The 18,204-nt window shown below is 48.4% G+C and overlaps 1 protein-coding gene across 3 annotated transcripts in view; it reads left to right on the forward strand.

The window, feature by feature from the left end:
* Nucleotides 1-18,204, forward strand: part of WSCD2 (WSC domain sialate O sulfotransferase 2) — a 221,757-nt gene that overhangs the window by 116,433 nt on the left and 87,120 nt on the right. For all 3 annotated transcript variants that reach the window (XM_075898761.2, XM_014572916.4, XM_089775177.1), the window contains one exon: nucleotides 11,622-11,736. In XM_075898761.2, coding sequence (XP_075754876.2) covers nucleotides 11,622-11,736 — 115 coding nt within the window. The remainder of the gene's footprint in view (nucleotides 1-11,621; nucleotides 11,737-18,204) is intronic.

Below are 18,204 nucleotides of genomic sequence, written 5' to 3' on the forward strand. Positions count from 1 at the left end.
ATACTGCATGGATGCTCTTTCAAAAGAAAGCTCTGTTGCCCATCCACACACACCTTTTGTGCAAGAACTCTTGCGCAAAAAGGAGTTATTCCTCATAGAAAGAGGAAGACCTACACAGCAAAAACCCCTCTGTTCTTTTGATTTACTGGAAATTTACTTGCACAAAAACACACTAGTGTAGATGTAGTCTCATAGTTCACTGCACTTCTTACTTTGGAAATGCTCATCATAAGAACGGCCAGACTGGGTCAGACCAAAGGTCCATCTAAGCCTGTATCTTGTCTGCCGACAGTGGCCAATGCCAGATGCCTCAGAGGGAGGGATCACAACAGGTAATCCTCACATGATCCTTCTCCTGTCATCCATTTCCAGACAAACAGAGGCTATGGACACCGTTCCTACCCATCCTGGCTAAGAGCCATTGATGGACCTACCCTTCATGAAGCTATCTAACTCTTTTTTGAAACCTGTTAAAGTCCTAGTCTTCACCACATCTTCTGGCAAGGAGTTCCACAGATTGACCATGCGCTGAGTGAAGAAAAACTTCCTTTTGTATGTTTAAAACATGCTGCCTATTAATTTCATTTGGTGACCCCTAGTTCTTATATTGTGGGAATAAGTAAATAACTTTTCCCAATTCACTTTTTCAACACCAGTCATGATTTTATAGACCTCTATCATATCCCCCATTAGTCTGCTGTTTTCTAAGATGAAAAGTCCAAGTCTTTTTAATCTCTCTTCATATGGAACCCATTTCAACCCCTAATCATTTTTGTTGCCCTTTTCTGAACCTTTTTCAATGCTAATGTATCCTTTTTGACATGAGGCGACCACATCTGTATGCAGTATTTAAGATGTGGGCATGCCATGGTTTATATAGAGGCAATAAGATGCCCAGCCCCCTCCCCAACTCCGCAACGTGAGGGTGACCATGTCCTGCACCGTCACAGCCGCTGTGCTTGTACAGAGGCCATGGTCAGGATGTCTGGCTCTCCCCGGGACTGGGAGCTGCCCCAAGACCGCACCCATGTCCCTGTGCCGTGTATAGTGTGGCCGGGGTGGCGGGAGGGGAGGGGAGATGTCCCCTGCCTCCGTGTAGAGGGGACATGTGAAGGGAAAGCATCCTGCTGGGTCCTGCCCCGGGGTCGGGAGCATGTCACGTCTCTTTGCACAAGCATGTGCCTATTGGGCCATGGCCCCTGGGTGTCACGCAGCTGGAGCCACCTGCCCAAGGGTGGCATGGCATGTGCTCGCACATGCACAGGTGTCTGCGTGATCCGTGGAAGGCATGGCCCACGCGCACGGTCTCTGGTCTCCCTCCCGCCTCCCACCCCCCCCCCCCAAACTACTTAATTCAAACTACTTACCCGGTACGGTCTCCCTGGACAACCCTGCTGGAACTGCTGGCAGTGGCCCTTCTGGTGCGCCCAGGTCCGGGCCCTCTGGTCCCGGCTCGATGTCCCCCGGGCTGGCACGGACCGCCCTGCCCCCCAAGAGTTGGTGGAGGGCAGCAAAGTAGGGGCAGGTGGCAGCCCCTGCAGCGGCGCCGTCCCTTGTGGCCCTGGCGTACGCCTGCCGCAGCTGTTTCACCTTAATGCGCACCTGCTCCTGGGTGCGCCTGTGTCCCCTGCTGGCCATGGCGGCTGCTATGCGCCCATAGACGGCCGCATTCCTCCTCCTAGTGTGGAGATCATGGACGTTGGGGGCCTGCCCCCAAACCTCAATGAGGTCCATGACCTCCGCACTAGTCCAGGAGTCCGCGCGCCGTCTACGGCCCCTGGCTGGCCCCTGGGTGCTGGGGGACTGGGCAGGGGACGTCTCGCTGCCACTGGCTGCCTGGCTCATCATGCAACCACTGGCTCAGGGGCAGAGACTGCTGGCAGGGCTGGCTGACTCTAGTGCCGTCTGGCCACAGTCTACCCCTTTAAGGGCCCGGGGCTGGGGGAGAGGAGAAGAGTTTTCCTGGTTGTGCCCAGAGGCCACCAGGGGGAACCTGGGAAGGGCTAGCCTCCCACTAGTTCGAACTAAAGGGCTACACAGCCCTTAGTTCGAACTAGTAAGTTCGAACTAGGCTTAATCCTCATAAAATGAGGTTTACCTAGTTCGAACTAAGCGCTCCGTTAGTTCGAATTAAGTTCGAACTAACGGAGCGCTAGTGTAGTGCCTATCAAAGTTAGTTCGAACTAACGTCCGTTAGTTCGAACTAACTTTGTAGTGTAGACATACCCTTGAGTAGTTTGGTATCAGATGCAAATTTTGCCACCTCACTGTTTACCCCTTTTTGTAGATCATTTTATAAATAAGTTGAATAGGATGGGTCTCAGGATAGACACTCTGGGGATCTCACTAGTTACCCCTATCCAATCTGAAAATTTACCATTTATTCCTACCTTTGTTTCCTGTCTTTTAACCAGTTCTCAGTCCATGAAAGGACCTTCCCTCTTATTCCATGACAACTTAATTTACATAAGAGCCTTTGGTGAGGGACCTGGTCTCCATTCTGTATAGCAATGTAGATGTCTGTCTGTTCTATCTTTGATGCAGATGGGGCTAGGGGAGTTTTCTTAATTCTGTCACCTTGTCGGGAGAGGTTTACGTGTGTCTTCCCCTGCCTTTTCTTTGCTTTGGTGTTGGGTCAAGCAGAGGCCTGAGGAACAGGTGTCCTTCATGAGCATCACACCCAGGCTCTTCAAGAACACAGGGTAGGTAGGTATCAGAGCTATGAGGCATCTGTCCCTTCCCCCGCTGGCCCTCAGAGCTGGCCAGAGCATGTGGTATGAGGCTCTGGAGTGTGCTAGTCAGTGCTCCAGCAGTGATTCTAAAGGGCCTGGGAGTCTGTGCCTCCTCCACTGGTGGGCCCGACTGAACATTATCTGCTTCTCCCCCACCCCATCCTCTGACACCCTGAATATTGTCCATGGTTGAGGCAAGACTTCATGCACATATGGTGTCTCTTCTGCTCCTGCATTAAAGGTCTTTTTGTCAGACAATGCCCTGGACTTGAGCTTAGTGAAGATTGGAGATGCAAGACAGGAAGGGTTTCACTTTAAGCCCTCATGCTGGGGAAGTAAAACCTTCTCAGTCTCAGGCTACCATTTCTTGTCCACTATCTGTGCTCATTTTGCTGCTCTAAGTACCTTTCCTGAATGGCTTGCAGCTCTTGGCAGCATCATGTCCGAGGAGTGTTCTGCTCAGAACGTTGATTTAAAAAGCAACCAACCAAACAGGCTGGTGTGCTGAACAGCTCTACTGCCAAGAGCAAGCAGCCACACTGCAGGTGTTAACTGAGCTGTCCTGCCTTTTGCTGCACTCTCAGGTTTACCTGAACCAGGTCAAGCTCTGCATCTTAGATTCCTTCCAGCTCCATTACTCCTTCACCAGTGGCCTAGTCCATGTGTGGAATGATTGCCTTTTGCCAGGAATTAGGATAGCACAAACACTAGGCACCACATTATTTCCTAGCTTGCTTGCCGAGCAGTCTGGCTTTTCACAGATGCACCTGCACAGATGTTGCCTGTGAACTACCCAGGTGTCTATAGACTGGCTCCCCTTCCGCGTAGGTCATTTGTTATCAGCAGGAGTGACGGATTATGTAGGCACGGGAAGTCAGGGTGCTGCAATACCCCTAGATTTTCCATCTGGCTTTCTTGCACCCTGGAATCTGCCCCACCACTGACTCCACCAGCCTTGTGTACTGGCCTCTGGGTGGACCTTCTGTGGTCCCGCCACATTCCATCCCCGGGGTCTAGGCCATTAAGCCTGGAGGCTGCACTGCCTCTCCGGGTGCTGCCACTGGCCTGGGGCTCCGCAGCCACCTCCAGCTGTGGCAAGAAGTGCCCGCTCTCCGGCTGTGTCTACATTGGCACCCTGTTCTGGAAACGGGATGCTAATGAGACAAGTCGGAATTGCAAATGCCGTGGGGGATTTAAATATCCCCCGCGGCATTTGCATGAACATGGCTGCCGCTTTTTTCCAGCTCGGGGCTTTACCGGAGAAAAGCGCCAGTCTAGACGGGATCTTTCGGAAAGGAAAGCCTTTTCCGGAAGATCCCTTATTCCTCTTAAAATCAGGAATAAGGGATCTTCCGGAAAAGGGTTTATTTTCCGAAAGATCCCGTCTAGACTGGCGCTTTTCTCCGGCAAAGTCCCGAGCCGGAAAAAAGCGGCAGCCATGTTCATGCAAATGCCGCGGGGGATATTTAAATCCCCCGCGGCATTTGCAATTCCGACTTGTCTCATTAGCATCCCTTTTCCAGAAAAGGGTGCCAGTGTAGACACAGCCCCTCTGACTGGACCGACTGGACAGCATTGGCTGCAATGGCATCTGGTCAGGGAGAGTTGGTAACCCGGACGTGTGTCCCTGGCTTGACTGTTATACCAATTTTTCCGTGTTTCCCACATGAAGACATCTCTGCTTTCTGGGAGCACAAAGGTTCTTAGGTGGAACCCAAGGCTCTTAGGGAGGTAGGCACCAGCTCAAGAAGTCAACAGGAGTTGGACATCTAATGTCTCTAGGCACCTTTGAAAATCCAGCTTTATACCCTACAATGCTAGGAATGGCACAGCCTCTTTCCCTGCGGAATCCAGAGCTGGCCTGTGTTTGTGACTGGGACTAGCTCATTCTCCTTTTCCTCAGGGCTACATAAAGCCAGGTCTGCAGCAGGAGGGACTGCTGTTTGAGGATTAATGCTACAGATATGCAACCACGGGCTAGACACTGCTACTTTCTGCTGCCTCATGATTGGGAGTCTATGAAGTGTGTGGGGAAGTGTAATGCATCTCACATTGCATTATTCATGACCCATATAAATCTTGAGCTGGAAGTACCAAACTCTACACAGATGGAAGAGTAACTAGGACTTTTTGATTAAATGTTGCTACTCTATGGGCTTGACCAAATGCCCCTCCACTTCCACTGAAGCATGCCTGTCTTTGTAAGGGCAAATGTTACCACACACAGCTGCCTTCACAAGTGCACTTGTGCCCTGTAGCTTTTCAAAAAGGTGTCAAGTGCCTGGAACATAAACCATGTTCTTTTGGTGATGCATCTGGCAAGCTAACTAAGAACATTTGCACACAGGATTGCCTGGACAGAGTTGCCTGTAAAAAATAATTAACAACAACAACAACAACAAAATCCCTGGCTGTAGAATTAGAGGTTGGAATAACATCCCTTTGCAAACTCCTCCTATCGTTCACACTAGGACTAGTGCCCTGCAAAACTGGAACACGTGGGCCTTAGAATAACAGTAGTCAGGTCCCAATCCTGCCTCACTTTACTCAGATGAGTAGCTTATAGACTTCATTCAGCAGTGAAGTTCTGCACTTAAATCCTTGTTTTCAGGAGCAGAGCCAAGATAATGCACTGGATACATAAACTATTAAGTGCTTGTCTGCTCATCATAACTAAACCAATGTAAACATTTAACTAAAGTCTTGGAGGAGAAAATATTTGCTCATGATCAATGATTTGGAGCATGGAGCAAATTTTCTTTGTTAGACATGACCAACTTAGCATTCCTTTAAGAGAAACATAAGCCCTGGATTGTCTCTGCTTGATACAGCAAGAACAGGATGTGCACACAATGAGATTACTCTGTTTAATACAGATTCCCTCCTGTTCTCCTTCCTCTCTCTCTCTCTCTCTCTCAAGCCCTGAGTGTTTCCCTCTTCCTTTTGTGAGGGCCAATATTCTGATTTTTCCTGTCTGTCTGGTCCAGCTGCCTCCAGCTTCTCCACTACTCTAGCATCTTCTTGTCTGTAGAACAAATACAAGCAATTATGTCGCCTGCCACAGGAGGTCAGAGGCAAATGGTGATGCTGGGTTTTAAGAAGGGCTAGGTAACTTGGTATCCATTGACTGCATTTGTCCTTCTGCCTGTGAAGGTAAGGAAATCAGAACTCACCCTTATATATCAGGATATATAAACTACTGGTCATCATAGGGATGCATGACAACAGAAAGCTTCATCTAACAGAGTTCCAGGCTCTATGCTTTAGAAACTCCTGGGCTCCATCCCCTGTCTCTATTTCCCCCTGCCACATTGCAGAGGGAAACTGCAGTGGACTTCCTAAGAGACTCATCCTTGTGTGTTAGCTCCTCGTGCATCTTCATGATTCTTTGCAGCGTGCAAGATGGAGCACTGGGCGTATTGTCTTTCCCCAACTTCCTGTTCCCTACCCCAGTCTTGTGGAATGCACAGACATTTGTATCCCGGGACAAATGTTTGGAGAGGGGCCGCACCTGCCTCCAGTGTAAACTGGGCTGCGGTAAGAGGCCATGAGTTAACTCTGGGTAAAAAAGACTAGTAAGGAAATCCCCCCTTACAGTAAATATCACCCATCAGTCAGGCTAATTTTGCCCTTTGCCCATTGCACGACGCTGGGGTGTAGTTACAGGTGGGCCTGAGTGGGTCATGGACCACCCAGTTCACAGCCAGGCCCACCCCTGCCAGCTCATCTGGCTCTCTGGTTGGAGCGGGGGCTGGCCCCACTGCACCCCGGTACTCTGGACCAGAGAGTGGGAGCCGGGGAGCAACATGCTGTGCTCCAGGCTGGGAAGTGGAGGCTGGAGCCTACCCACCCACTTGCCCACTCACTCGAAGTCGGAGCCCACCCCCGAGTGGCATAACCTCCTCCTGGTTGCGCTGATAGAAATAAAAAGCAAAGGCACAGAGGTACCACAAATTCCCTTTGGAATGGCATTTCCACCCTGTGTGTGGAGAGCTGCTTCATACGTCCAGGGCAGCTCCTGAGTTGAAGTAGCTCTGCAGAACTCCACCAGCATCCATAGGCCTGTGCTGATTTAAAACCCTGGTTTTAGCATCTTACTATCTTCGGTATTTTAACATTCATTTGATCCACCATTTTGTTCTTTCTCCCCTTTTTCGTTTGTCTGGCCTCTGGTAGTGAGGATTTGTTTTTCTACTCGTGAAACTTCAGTTGTAATGTTGTCTGTGGTTTATGCCTCAACTTGAAAAGAAATGTGTTTACTTTCCTGGGATTTTAAGAACTGCTGGTTTTCAATCTGGGAATTCACTTAGTTTTTACATGCGAATTGAAAGACAATCCCCAGGGAACTGAGAGGTAGGTCTTTTTCTAGGAGCGAGATTTAAGTGGCACAAGGCAAGATTCAAAACCAACATGAAGGGCCAAACCCTGAAGACCTTAGTGTGTTTGTGCTCAGTCCTTGCTAAGGCAAAGACTTCTTTTGATTTTGATGGGGTAAAACTTGGGTTAATCCCAAGTGGTGGTCTTTTCATTGTTAACTTGGATGGATTTGTTCCAAAGGCGGCTTGGCCCAAGCATGCGTGAGGGCTGTCATCTGAGCTAGCAGGCTGGGAATTAAACTGGCAAACTCCAGAGCTAAAAAAACCCATGCTTGTACAGCACTAGAGACTATAACAATGCATTGCCTCTGCAGAGTGGCACAGTGGGGGAGGGGAAGGCTATGCCATAAGATCACCTGTTGATTATACCTGCACACTATGATTTATCTGGTTTAGCTTGTTGGTGCGGATGGCTCTTGCGCACAGTAGGTGGTGTACCAGGCTCAGCCTCGCCATCTGATTCCAAGTATTCACTGTGCCTGCTGGCACTAATTTCCTAAGCATCACTGCCTGGTTGTTTCGTTTCTCTCACTTGAAGTGCTAGGTATCCTGCCTCAATCTGCGATGCGAAGATTCAGCTGACTGGTGATAAACATGATGGATTAAGCCATCTTCTTGGCCTTGGAGGCCGTATTTTCTTTTTAATGTAAGGCAAGTCCTTGAAAGGACCGTTCTAATTGTATAGTGTGTGGCGTATGGATTTTATGAATTAAGCCCTCAAATAACTGTTCATGCGGCAAATACACAGAACCTTTGCTGGGAATGACCTGGGATACTATTTCCTAACTTATGGGTTAAAAAAAAAAAAGAAAGAAAAAAGAAAAGAAAAGAAAAATAATTCGCCTCCTGCTAGCTGTGTTAGAAGGCTGCTATGGAGACAAAAGAACAGAGTGCTAGTGATAGCTTGAGTTGAAACACCCGCTTTTGGCTTGTGCCTGCAGATTCCAAGGCAAGGGGCATGCACTAGACTCTCCAGAATTCACGCATGCTATTCGGACCCATAAACAAATCCATTCTGCACCCACAGGATTGCCCAGAGAAATTAGGTGACACTGGGGGAGGCAGAGGAGAGCGAATGAAAATATTCAAGCTTTGAAAAAGTGTCCTGCTCCAGCTGTCCATAAGTAGCACAATCTGCAAAATCACAAGAAAGAGAAAGCACCTGACTACAGGGCATGTACTGAACCTTGTGATACAGGAGCAGTCTTCACACCCATCCTTACATTGAGATAAGGAACCAAAGCTCAGCTATGGGTAGTTCTGTGCTCCCTTCACATCATACCAGCAGCATTAACTCCACATGTGCAGGGGAAATGTTCTACTTGGAAATACTTGAGCAGAGGAGATCCCCAGATTTCATCCAACCTACACTTCCCTTGAACCTCTGCCCTTGGGGAATAGCTGGAGCACTCCTCTGTTTTGTCTGTTCTCAGCTGCTGCAATGTGTTTTCTGCTGGAAGGCACCCATACACTACAGAGGTGAATGCAGAATAAGAATCTATGCACATAGGCTTAGCAGAATTCAATTTTTAAATATAATTTCAACATATAATATCGAAGTTTATTTGTAAGTATTTTTTCAGTTTTTATCCATTTAAATATCCAGTTGCACAAAACTATGGTTTGGGAGCATTTTAAAATGTTCTGTCTATTATGGGGGCTGGGGGAGGAGGGGAGGAGTCAGACAATAATTATTTAATGACAGCAGTGATTGATATTCAAAGGGTTAAAACTGTTAAAACAGAAACTGTCAATATCACATGTCAAAAATATTCAGAGTAAATGTCCTTAAATCAATCTCTAAGTTCTCAAGCAGCATTTTTCTTACCTTGCCACTCTATGATCAATGGACATGTTTTTTGTCAGTTTGCATGTCCATGGTAAAGCTAGCGTTTACCAACATTGACCAATAAAAATCAATCTGTCTGAACTTCAATATAGATTAGGAGTTTCTGAAGTTGAGTGTAATTTAGAGTAGCTTTGAGGCTGCTCTAATGCATGCAGGGTGACAGACCAAGTACCTAGGGAGGTGCAACAATGCAGGAAGCTCCTCTGTTCTTGCACCGAGTGCAGTTCAGCTCAAACTATCCCCCACCCCCATGTTCATGCCCCCTGCCTATTCCCGTACCGTGCCATGAGCTCCAAATCCCAGGCTTTGCATCCATCTGCCACTGTACCCATTTCTGTGATTCATCCTGGGGGACACAGCCCTTAGCCTCATTCTCTTCTAGCGTGCACCAGTATTTTCATGGTCTATAATGGAACAATTCCTGATTTACATCAGCACACTTGGGAGGGGACAGAATGAGACCTACAGTTATCACACCCTTGCCTGGTTGCATAGTGCATCTTGGCAGTAGACCCCTTTCTCTTTGCTTGTTGAGCTACATAATCAGGATAAGGCAAGCCCACTGAGTGATTTTGAACCCAGCAATGTTCTGCCCTTAAATACTGTGAGTCAGGTAATTCCTTGCCGGAGAGGAGAGGAGACTGAGGGAAAGCCTGAGACAGAGCGATATGCCTCATGCTCGGCAGCATGCGAAGAACATCCCATTTCTTGAGAGCATTGAGCTGCACACATCACAGGGACCCCGTGCTGCAGTTTTGCCTGCAGCAAAGCGACAGAGCCTGCCAGTCCAGAGCCCTTTGTGTACTCTTCTCCCAGGAGCTGAGTGTTGAGAGCGAAGGTGGGGAGAGCAAACGCTGAACAAAGGTAGAGGAAGCAGCTGAGGTTGGTATTCAGACGCTGAAAAGGGAACCTTGTCCCCAAAACATCAAAGACACCTACAGACCATTTGGAAAGAGAAGCTAATGGGTGTTAAAGGGCAATGCCTGCAAGTCATTCTGTCTGCTGCTGTAAGTCCAACAGGCAGAATTGAACCTGGAACTTCTGGAGCTTGGTGTGTGAATTTTGACTACTTGCGCTGAATGCCAGCTGACTGTAGGGCAAACTCACTCTTATCTCTCTCAGTAAGTGGGCTAAGTGCCACTCCGTGGGACAGTGACCCACACCCAATAGGTGTGTGGGTTATAGACTTCCCCTAGCTGAGGAAGCGTGTCCTGAACTCCAGAGACCCAGTTGAAACCTGGAAGAGCCCCCACTTGTGATGCGGAGAGGGGGAAACTGAACCTGGAACCTTTGGAGCTTAATGCATAAGTCTGCATGGTCTGAGCTAAAAAGCAGCTGACTCTCAGCTGAGCTTCTGAAGAAGAAATCCATTCTTCTCACTCTCTGAAAGTGGTTTAAGTGCCACTACATGGTCTAAAGTGCCACCAGAAAGTGTATGTGGGTTGCACTGCACATCTTGGGTTAGTGCCCGTCACCCCATTAACAATAGAATCAACTCTGTTTAAACCCAGATAGGGTTGGTCAGTTGGTCCAGGATGGGTGTGCGTGTGTGTAGGGGAGAGATAAAAAGTCATCCTACAGTGTACTCCTGGCTTATTAGCAGCAGCTACAGTCATGTTTCCTGCACTCCTGTAAGCAAGGAGAAGGCTTTGGGGGCCTAGTGTGGCCATGTCTGTGGAGAGGGGAGTGCATGCTAGGAGAAGGTGCAGAGGGTGTTCCCCAACCACACGGAACTGTTTGGAGAATTATTCTGCCTCCTGGAGCAATAACAATTTGGCCCCCCATCACATTATGTCCTAATCATGATGTAATACCACTCCAAAAGCCCACTGAAGTCAAAGCAAATCTTTCCACTGAATCCCAGGGTTCTGGCTCAGGCCTGCAGACTGGACATTGCCTGTGTCAATGGTTGTGGGAAGACGGGGTGGGAAGGCATGGAGAGCTGACAGCAACATGGGGCTTGTGATGTTTAGCACCTCCGCTTCCCCGCCCATCTCTGGATTGCCCAGCGAGTAGCTGGATTCTGTGTGTATCAGAAGCTGGTTGGTGCCCCTACCAGCATCCAGCAGAGAAGCTGCAACTGCACTGCTGGCTTGGTGCTACTTGTCATGGAGTGACACCGCTGTGGCATAGGAGTAATGCAGCAGTGAATTGGGCCCTGTCCAGGCTATGTTTCTAGCCTGCATTCACAGCCTCTCAATTTCCCAAGCACTATACATGTCCCTAATTCAACTCTTCTTTTCCCTCTTCCTTTGCAATGCTGCCCCAGAGCTGTTGCTGCTGAAGAGAGTAGACACTCACAGTGATTTATGGGTGATATTTTTAGGGATGGTTCATTTGCAATGACTGGAGCTAAACAAGTGAATGAGTTAAGCTTCTGGCCTCCTAGGGCTCTGAGAAACTCATTTTGCTTCCTGTTTCCTTTTGGAGCATGCTTTTTTTGCCTGTGTATTCATTCCTTGCACCTACATGGGTGCTTTGCTGATGGATTCCGTCTCCCAACCTCTGACTTGCATTTCTAGGCCAGCTGAACTAACTCATGTGGAAGAGGTGAAAAATAATGTTAGGCAGAGGCTTGGGTTTGGAGAGAGAGGGAAAAGCTAGTGACGCAGACATTGGGAGTATCTTAACAAGCTGAATTCTTCTTCTCTTTCTTTTCCCCAGCAAAATACATTGGCTGCTATGTGGACAACACTCGCCGACGGGCGCTGCGTGGCGTGTCCTTCTTTGACTACAAAAAGATGACAGTGTTCCGTTGCCAGGACAACTGTGCCGAACGGTAGGGTGGTAAATGAACACAGAGTCTTCATTAATTTCAACCCATCAGCCGTGTTTCCACTCTTGTCCGCTCAAGCACTCCAGTTTCTTGGCCATTTTTCTTCTGTCCCCCCCACCCTCCTGCTTCCCCACTCCTCCCAGGGATATGTTAAAAGATTCTATTTTTTTCCCCAGGGAAAAAGCTGGGGCATTTGACGTTTCTCATTTGGGATGATAATTAGGTCCTGATTAGAGGGGAACCTGCTGAACATCCTTTGCTGAACATCACCCCAACAGCAGGCCAAATTCATTGCTGGGAGATTGGAATGGTTCCCTGCATGCCATCCATTTACACCAGCAGGGAATATGGCCCATGGTGGAGCCTGGAATAAACGGATAAATATTGCTGCTGAGTTCACCAAACCAGAGCTCATTGTTAAGATGCCCCAAACTATCGTGGTTTTATGCTTATTTCCTTTGGATGAAATTTACACAGTGCAGCAGGGACTTTAATTCCACGTCCTCAATCCAGAGGATAGCATTGCAGTGCCCTTTACACAGCACTATAGCAAGAGAACCCAATGGCACACCAAGGCTACATCTACACTGGCACCCTTTTCCGGAAATGCTTAAAACAGAACAGTTTTCCGTTATAAGTATTTCCAGAAAAAGAGCATCTACATTGGCAGGATGCTTTTCTGGAAAAGCCCTTTTTCCGGAAAAGCGTCATTTTCGCGATCGGGGCTTTTTTCCGGAAAAGACTACTGTGCTGTCTACACTGGCCCTTTTCCGGAACAGTTTTCGGAAAAAGGACTTTTGCCCGAGTGGGAGCAGCATAGTTTTTCCGGAAAAACACTGACAATTTTACAGTAGATCGTCAGTGCTTTTCCGGAAATTCAAGGGGCCAATGTAGACAGCTTGCAGCTTATTCCGGAAAAGTGGCTGATTTTCCAGAATAAGTGGCCCAGTGTAGACACAGCCCAATTGTCATGCAACAACTGCACCAGGGGCGAATCTGCAACTCACCATCATGAAATAAAAAGGGACGCAGGCTAGTTACATGGTTTTGTGTGAGAAAGCTGACATCTTTCCAAGCCGCCTGGTGTTGCCTTTTAATAGAGATAATGGTCGCGCACCCCACAACCCTTTCTGCTTTGAGGAAATGGTAGGGAAAATACGGTGATCTCCAGAAGAATGAAAGGCTGAGAACTGGTATTATATGTTGCCTGGAAAAACCCTTCTGCCCCATGCAGCATCCCAGACATATAATGTACTTCTGTTGCTGCCAGGGCAGAAAATAACTTAAATGTCTTACTGGTACAGTGGTATTTCAACCCCACTTGGGGGCTCAGGAGAGGAAGTGGGGGGGGGGGGGAGCTTGTGACCCGACAATACATGTAAGAAATGTCAATATAGGGTGGAGTGCTGGGGAGGCTGAAGAGAGGGGGCTGGGGTATGACAGGGTATAGGGGATGGAGATGTGGAGGGGTGCAGGAATCCGGGCTGAGGGTTGGTGTGTGTTAAGGAGAGGTAGGCGGGGGTTGGGGGGGGGGCTGACGCCCCCCCACTGAGACCCGTATCAGGAGCCTGCTTGTTCTTCCCCTTCCCATCACTGAATGGGAGTGAGAGCAAAGTGCACAGCTCGCCGGCCCCCTGCACTCCCCAGCCAGAGGGAGGACTGCAGCAAACTGTGCACTTTCCCCTCGCTCCCTGATGAGAAGGGATCAGCCAGCAGCTTCCTGGTACTGAATCTCGGGGTGGGGGACACTTCAACCTTCCTAATGGTGCCCTGAAGGAGGGTGACGTGGGACTGGGGCAGCCCCATATTGGGGGTGGGGGAATTCCTAACTGATCACTGTCACCTGCCTGGGTGCCTGCTGCTTAGTGTGGCAGTCTGCAGGAGGGCCCTGGGAACCGCCTCCCCAGCTGGCCAGCTCCTTCTTACCAGCGTAGCACACTGGGACCACTGCCTGACTTTCACCACTGGTTGCCTCAATTACCGCAGTATCTGCACATCTCACAAACGTATTTATCCTCCCAGGTGAGATAAGGATGTGCCACTTGCTCCATTTCACAGATGGCAATTTAGGCCTGGATATCTTAAGGGGCAGATTTTTAAAGGAATTTAGGAAGCACCTAAGGATGCAGAGAGGAAGACACTAACTCTCATGGAAATCAGATTTTCCAGGGTCCCAGCCCTTTAAATTACTTTTGAAGCACCATGTTGCATGCTCCGTTAGGCTCTGAGAGCTGGGAAGGAGGATGCACTGTGCTCTGAACCGTGTTGAGGGATGACTGCTCCGGCCCTGCCCCTTCCACCTGAAGCCCTGCCTGTTCTGAGAGCACAGAGCCATCCCTCCTCCCACCTTGCCTAGGGGCCTGTGCAGGCTGGCAGCTCTGCCGGATGTCTCGGTTCCTGTCTGAACATAAAGTTGGGAGGATGAATTTACACTGAGTGACAAAGGGAATTTGGAAACAATTTGCTGCTTCTCCACATTCCAGATCCCCGGTATGTCAGCGCTCTACCCAGCAGCTCCTTCTGCCAAGCCTTTGACATGCACTGGACAGAGTCTGTGTATTGCTAGATCATCCCTCCTCTTAGAGATATTATCGCTACTATGTCTTCCGGGAAGTCGAGCAGCCAAAGCGCAGCACCTGGGGCCTGCTGTGACATCCTTAAGCTTTTCCATTAGCACGGCCATTCATACAGGCAATGGAATCCTCCTCACTGATCCTTGCTGGCTCCTGCCTACAATCTTTCCTTGCAAAGGTCGCAGGAGCAGGGCGGGAGGCAGGATAGGAACGGGATTATCACTCCTTGATCCAAACTAGACCGGAGCGGCAGGGATAAAGCCATGGACCTGTACCTCCTATTGGGTTTGCAGTTGAAAATGCTAAGATTTACACCCGGGGAGCCACTAGACAATTGAAAAGATCCCTGCAACATGGGTATGTGCACAGGTATTTGCAGACGACAAATACAACTGCAAGTTCCTGTGCATGCAATTTTGTACATGCGCAGCTACCGGCTGAGTGCTCAGAACCCAGTGGGACTGGACACATGAAAGCCTGTCTCTTGATTGAGTAGCCACTAGGGATGTAAAATCCTGTTTAAAACGTTAACCGGTTAAACTATATGTTTAACCAATTAACCAACACGAGGCATGACACTGTGGGTTTGGCTGGCCAGGCACCAGTCAACTGGGTAACCAGTTAACAATTCACATCCCTAGTTGCCACACAATACACCCCAAGATTATTTTGATTGTAAGCTCTCTGATGTGGATGTCTTCTCTCCTCTCAGATGTTTACAGCATTTTGCTCACCATTGCTATTCAATAACTACTAGTAATACAATTATCAGAGAGTTTGCCCTGTGGGTTTCTCTTCCTCCACAGACTTAATACATGAGTGATATCTTCCTGGAGAACCCAGGTCACCACTCTTGCTAATCAATTTTTTTGTAGAAAGCTCTGTCCCTTGGATCTCCAAATGCAAGGTGTTGGGGGTTCATCTCCACTTTCACTTTTCAAGCCCACATCTGGTTCAGGCAATGTTGCAATCTTCTCTTTTCAAATCCAATCTGCATCAAGGAGTGACCCTTTCCAACTCGGAAGCCCTGTAAAGTCTCCACCACATTTTATTTCACCTGAAACACACATAATGTCCTTTTTGCCTGTAAGTAATGTTGCTTGTCTGTTGCTTTATGATCTATAACACGCACTAAGCACTTTTTCTTTTAAAGTGATGCTACTTCCAGCTTGTGTCTAATAAATCATCAGCGATGGACACACACATACAAAAAATCAAAAACATTCTTGCTGAGAGAACGTTGGCAGTAACGTGACTGCTAGGGTAACAGGAATCTTCCAGTGGCTGGCAGCAAGCTGGTCTCCCATTGTGCCCAGTACTTGGGAGCAATTTAGATTGACTCTTGAGTTGCTGAATTGTTATAGAGAATTCTAAATACAGCAGAATCCAGGTAATGCCATAAGCTGGGACCAGACCCCGGGGATGGATCACTTGATTATTGTCCTGATGTGTCCATTCCCTCAGAACAGTGGTAGGCAACCTGCAGCCTGTGGGCCTTCTGCAGGTGACCCACAAGGCTTTTTGTTTACTGTTAGCAGGGTTGCCAGATTCCACTGGTTTCCGTCCACTTAGATTTTTTTCCCTAAAGTCACACACACGTAAAACAAGGGCACGTGAAGTGAGGTGCAGGCTGACTGCACACAGCACTGACCGTGTGCTCCACTCTGCATCCAATTACAAGTTCTGTCGTCCACTCCCAAAGTCTAGGTGCACAAGCTCAGTGAGCAAAAGTACCCTATCTGAAAAGACAGTCTTGGTTGCAACAGTCTTGTGGCCCCGTGAGATGAAGGAGGGCCACTCATGTGACCAACTCACTGGCCTAGGTTGCCCATGACTGCCTCAGAATCACCTGTCATTGGCCATTGGCTACGGGTCTCATTGGAACATTTGTCTGATCTAATGTGGCCTTTCTTATATTCTTAGTTCGTTAGCCTGGATAGTGGCTTAACTGACACAACAGTCAACCAATGGATTCCAGGCTGGTCTAATTCTGATTCAATGAGCTTAATTCTGATCTCACACCCACCTTATACTGGTGTGACTCTGTTTCTTTGAAGGAATTACGCCTGATTTGCTTTGCGGCACTGAGATCAGAACCATGCCAGGTGTCTCTGAATATTGGATAAGTAGTGCTCTGGTCAGTTTAAATGGGTCACCTGGTACAATCTGGATGCCTGAGTTAACAGATGTGATTTGGGGCATCCTGGTACGGATTACCGATGCATTCTTCTCAGCACCAGTTGCTCAATTTTGAGGGCCTGACCCACAAGTTCCAACCCATTGGAATCATAGAGGTTCAGACCAGGCTTTAGCAAAGTCAAACTGACCTTAATAGAGGTTTTCCAAATATGGAGCTGGTTTTGCATCGCTTATTTTGAGTGTAGCTCCTCTTGATTTGAAAAGCTTAGACCTGCCATGGCAGTGGGCTCCCCTGTGCCACCGAGAATGGGATGTGCCTCTGCTTAGCCCATTTCTCTTCCCGCCATGGTCTGTGCCAGGGAAGAGGACTGAAATGGCTGTGTCTACATTGGCACCCTCTTCCGGAAAAGGGATGCTAATGAGACCAGTCGGAATTGCAAATGCCGTGGGGGATTTAAATATCCCCCGCGACATTTGCATGAACATGGCTGTCGCTTTTTTCCGGCTCGGGGTTTTGCAGGAGAAAAGCGCCAGTCTAGACGGGATCTTGCGGAAAATAAACCCTTTTCCGGAAGATCCCTTATTCCTACTTTCAAGTGACTTGTTCTTTCAAGTAGGAATAAGGGATCTTCCAGAAAAGGCTTTATTTTCCGCAAGATCCCGTCTAAACTGGCGCTTTTCTCCGGCAAAACCTCAAGCCGGAAAAAAGCGGCAGCCATGTTCATGCAAATGCCGCGGGGGATATTTAAATTCCCTGCGGCATTTGCAATTCCGACTGGTCTCATTAGCATCACTTTTCCGGAAAAGGGTGCCAATGTAGACACAGCCAAATGGGAACAGCCCCCAGGAAGAGAAGAAAATCCACCAGCTCCTGAGCAAAATTCTCCTTGCAGCCTCACATGCCAGCCCTCCTGTCAGATTCTGCTCTCCATGAACAAACAGGGTTGCTGTGGAGAGCAGTGGGAAATTTGCACATGCAGGGCCAAATCTTGAAACCTGCTACTATGAGTGGGAGAGGTCATTACTGCTCAGGATTCAGCTGTTAGCAAGAGCAGGGGATCAGAGTTGCACCCAGAGGCTTTGTCTATACTATAAATTTGCTGAAAGAGGCAATGCAAATTAAACGTGGATTAGCATTTTCTAATGCTTCATTTGCATAATCTCTTTCTGCCCATTTTTGCGCAAGGGGTTTTTGCACAAAAACAAGCAATTGTAGACGTGTCTGTTTTGCGCAAAATACCCTTTTTGCACAAGATCCTTATGCCTCTCTGGGACAGGCGTAAGGATCTTGTGCGAAAAGAGGTTTTTGCACAAAATGGCCACAGCCACACTGCTTGTTTTTGCTCAAAAACCCCTTGCGCAAAAATGGACTGAAAGAGATTATGCGAATGAAGCATGAGAAAAAGCTAATCCGCATTTCATTTGAATTGCCTCTTTTGGCAAAACTCATAGTGTAGCTGTTGCCACAGTGTGGAGTTGAGAGGAGAATGTTTCCTATAGTTTATGCAGAAGGGACTTTTCCGACCATGTCTGTCTCACACGACAGGCTCTGAGTATGCTCAGCCCTTTCCAGATTAAACACGTCCCATACTGGGCAGCACTGGCAGGTCCAGCGCCTTGAATTGCTCACCAACCACTCATCTCTTTAGGTGTTTAAACAGTCCCCTCTTGCAGTGCAAGAACTCAGGTGATGAAAACTAACCTAGCTCTAGAGGTTGAACCTCTCTAGGGCAGCACCCTCGGTACCTGACCGGTGCCA

This window comes from Pelodiscus sinensis, chromosome Z (assembly GCF_052426305.1).
Source record: "Pelodiscus sinensis isolate ZL-2025 chromosome Z, ASM5242630v1, whole genome shotgun sequence".
NCBI classification, from domain to species: domain Eukaryota; kingdom Metazoa; phylum Chordata; order Testudines; family Trionychidae; genus Pelodiscus; species Pelodiscus sinensis.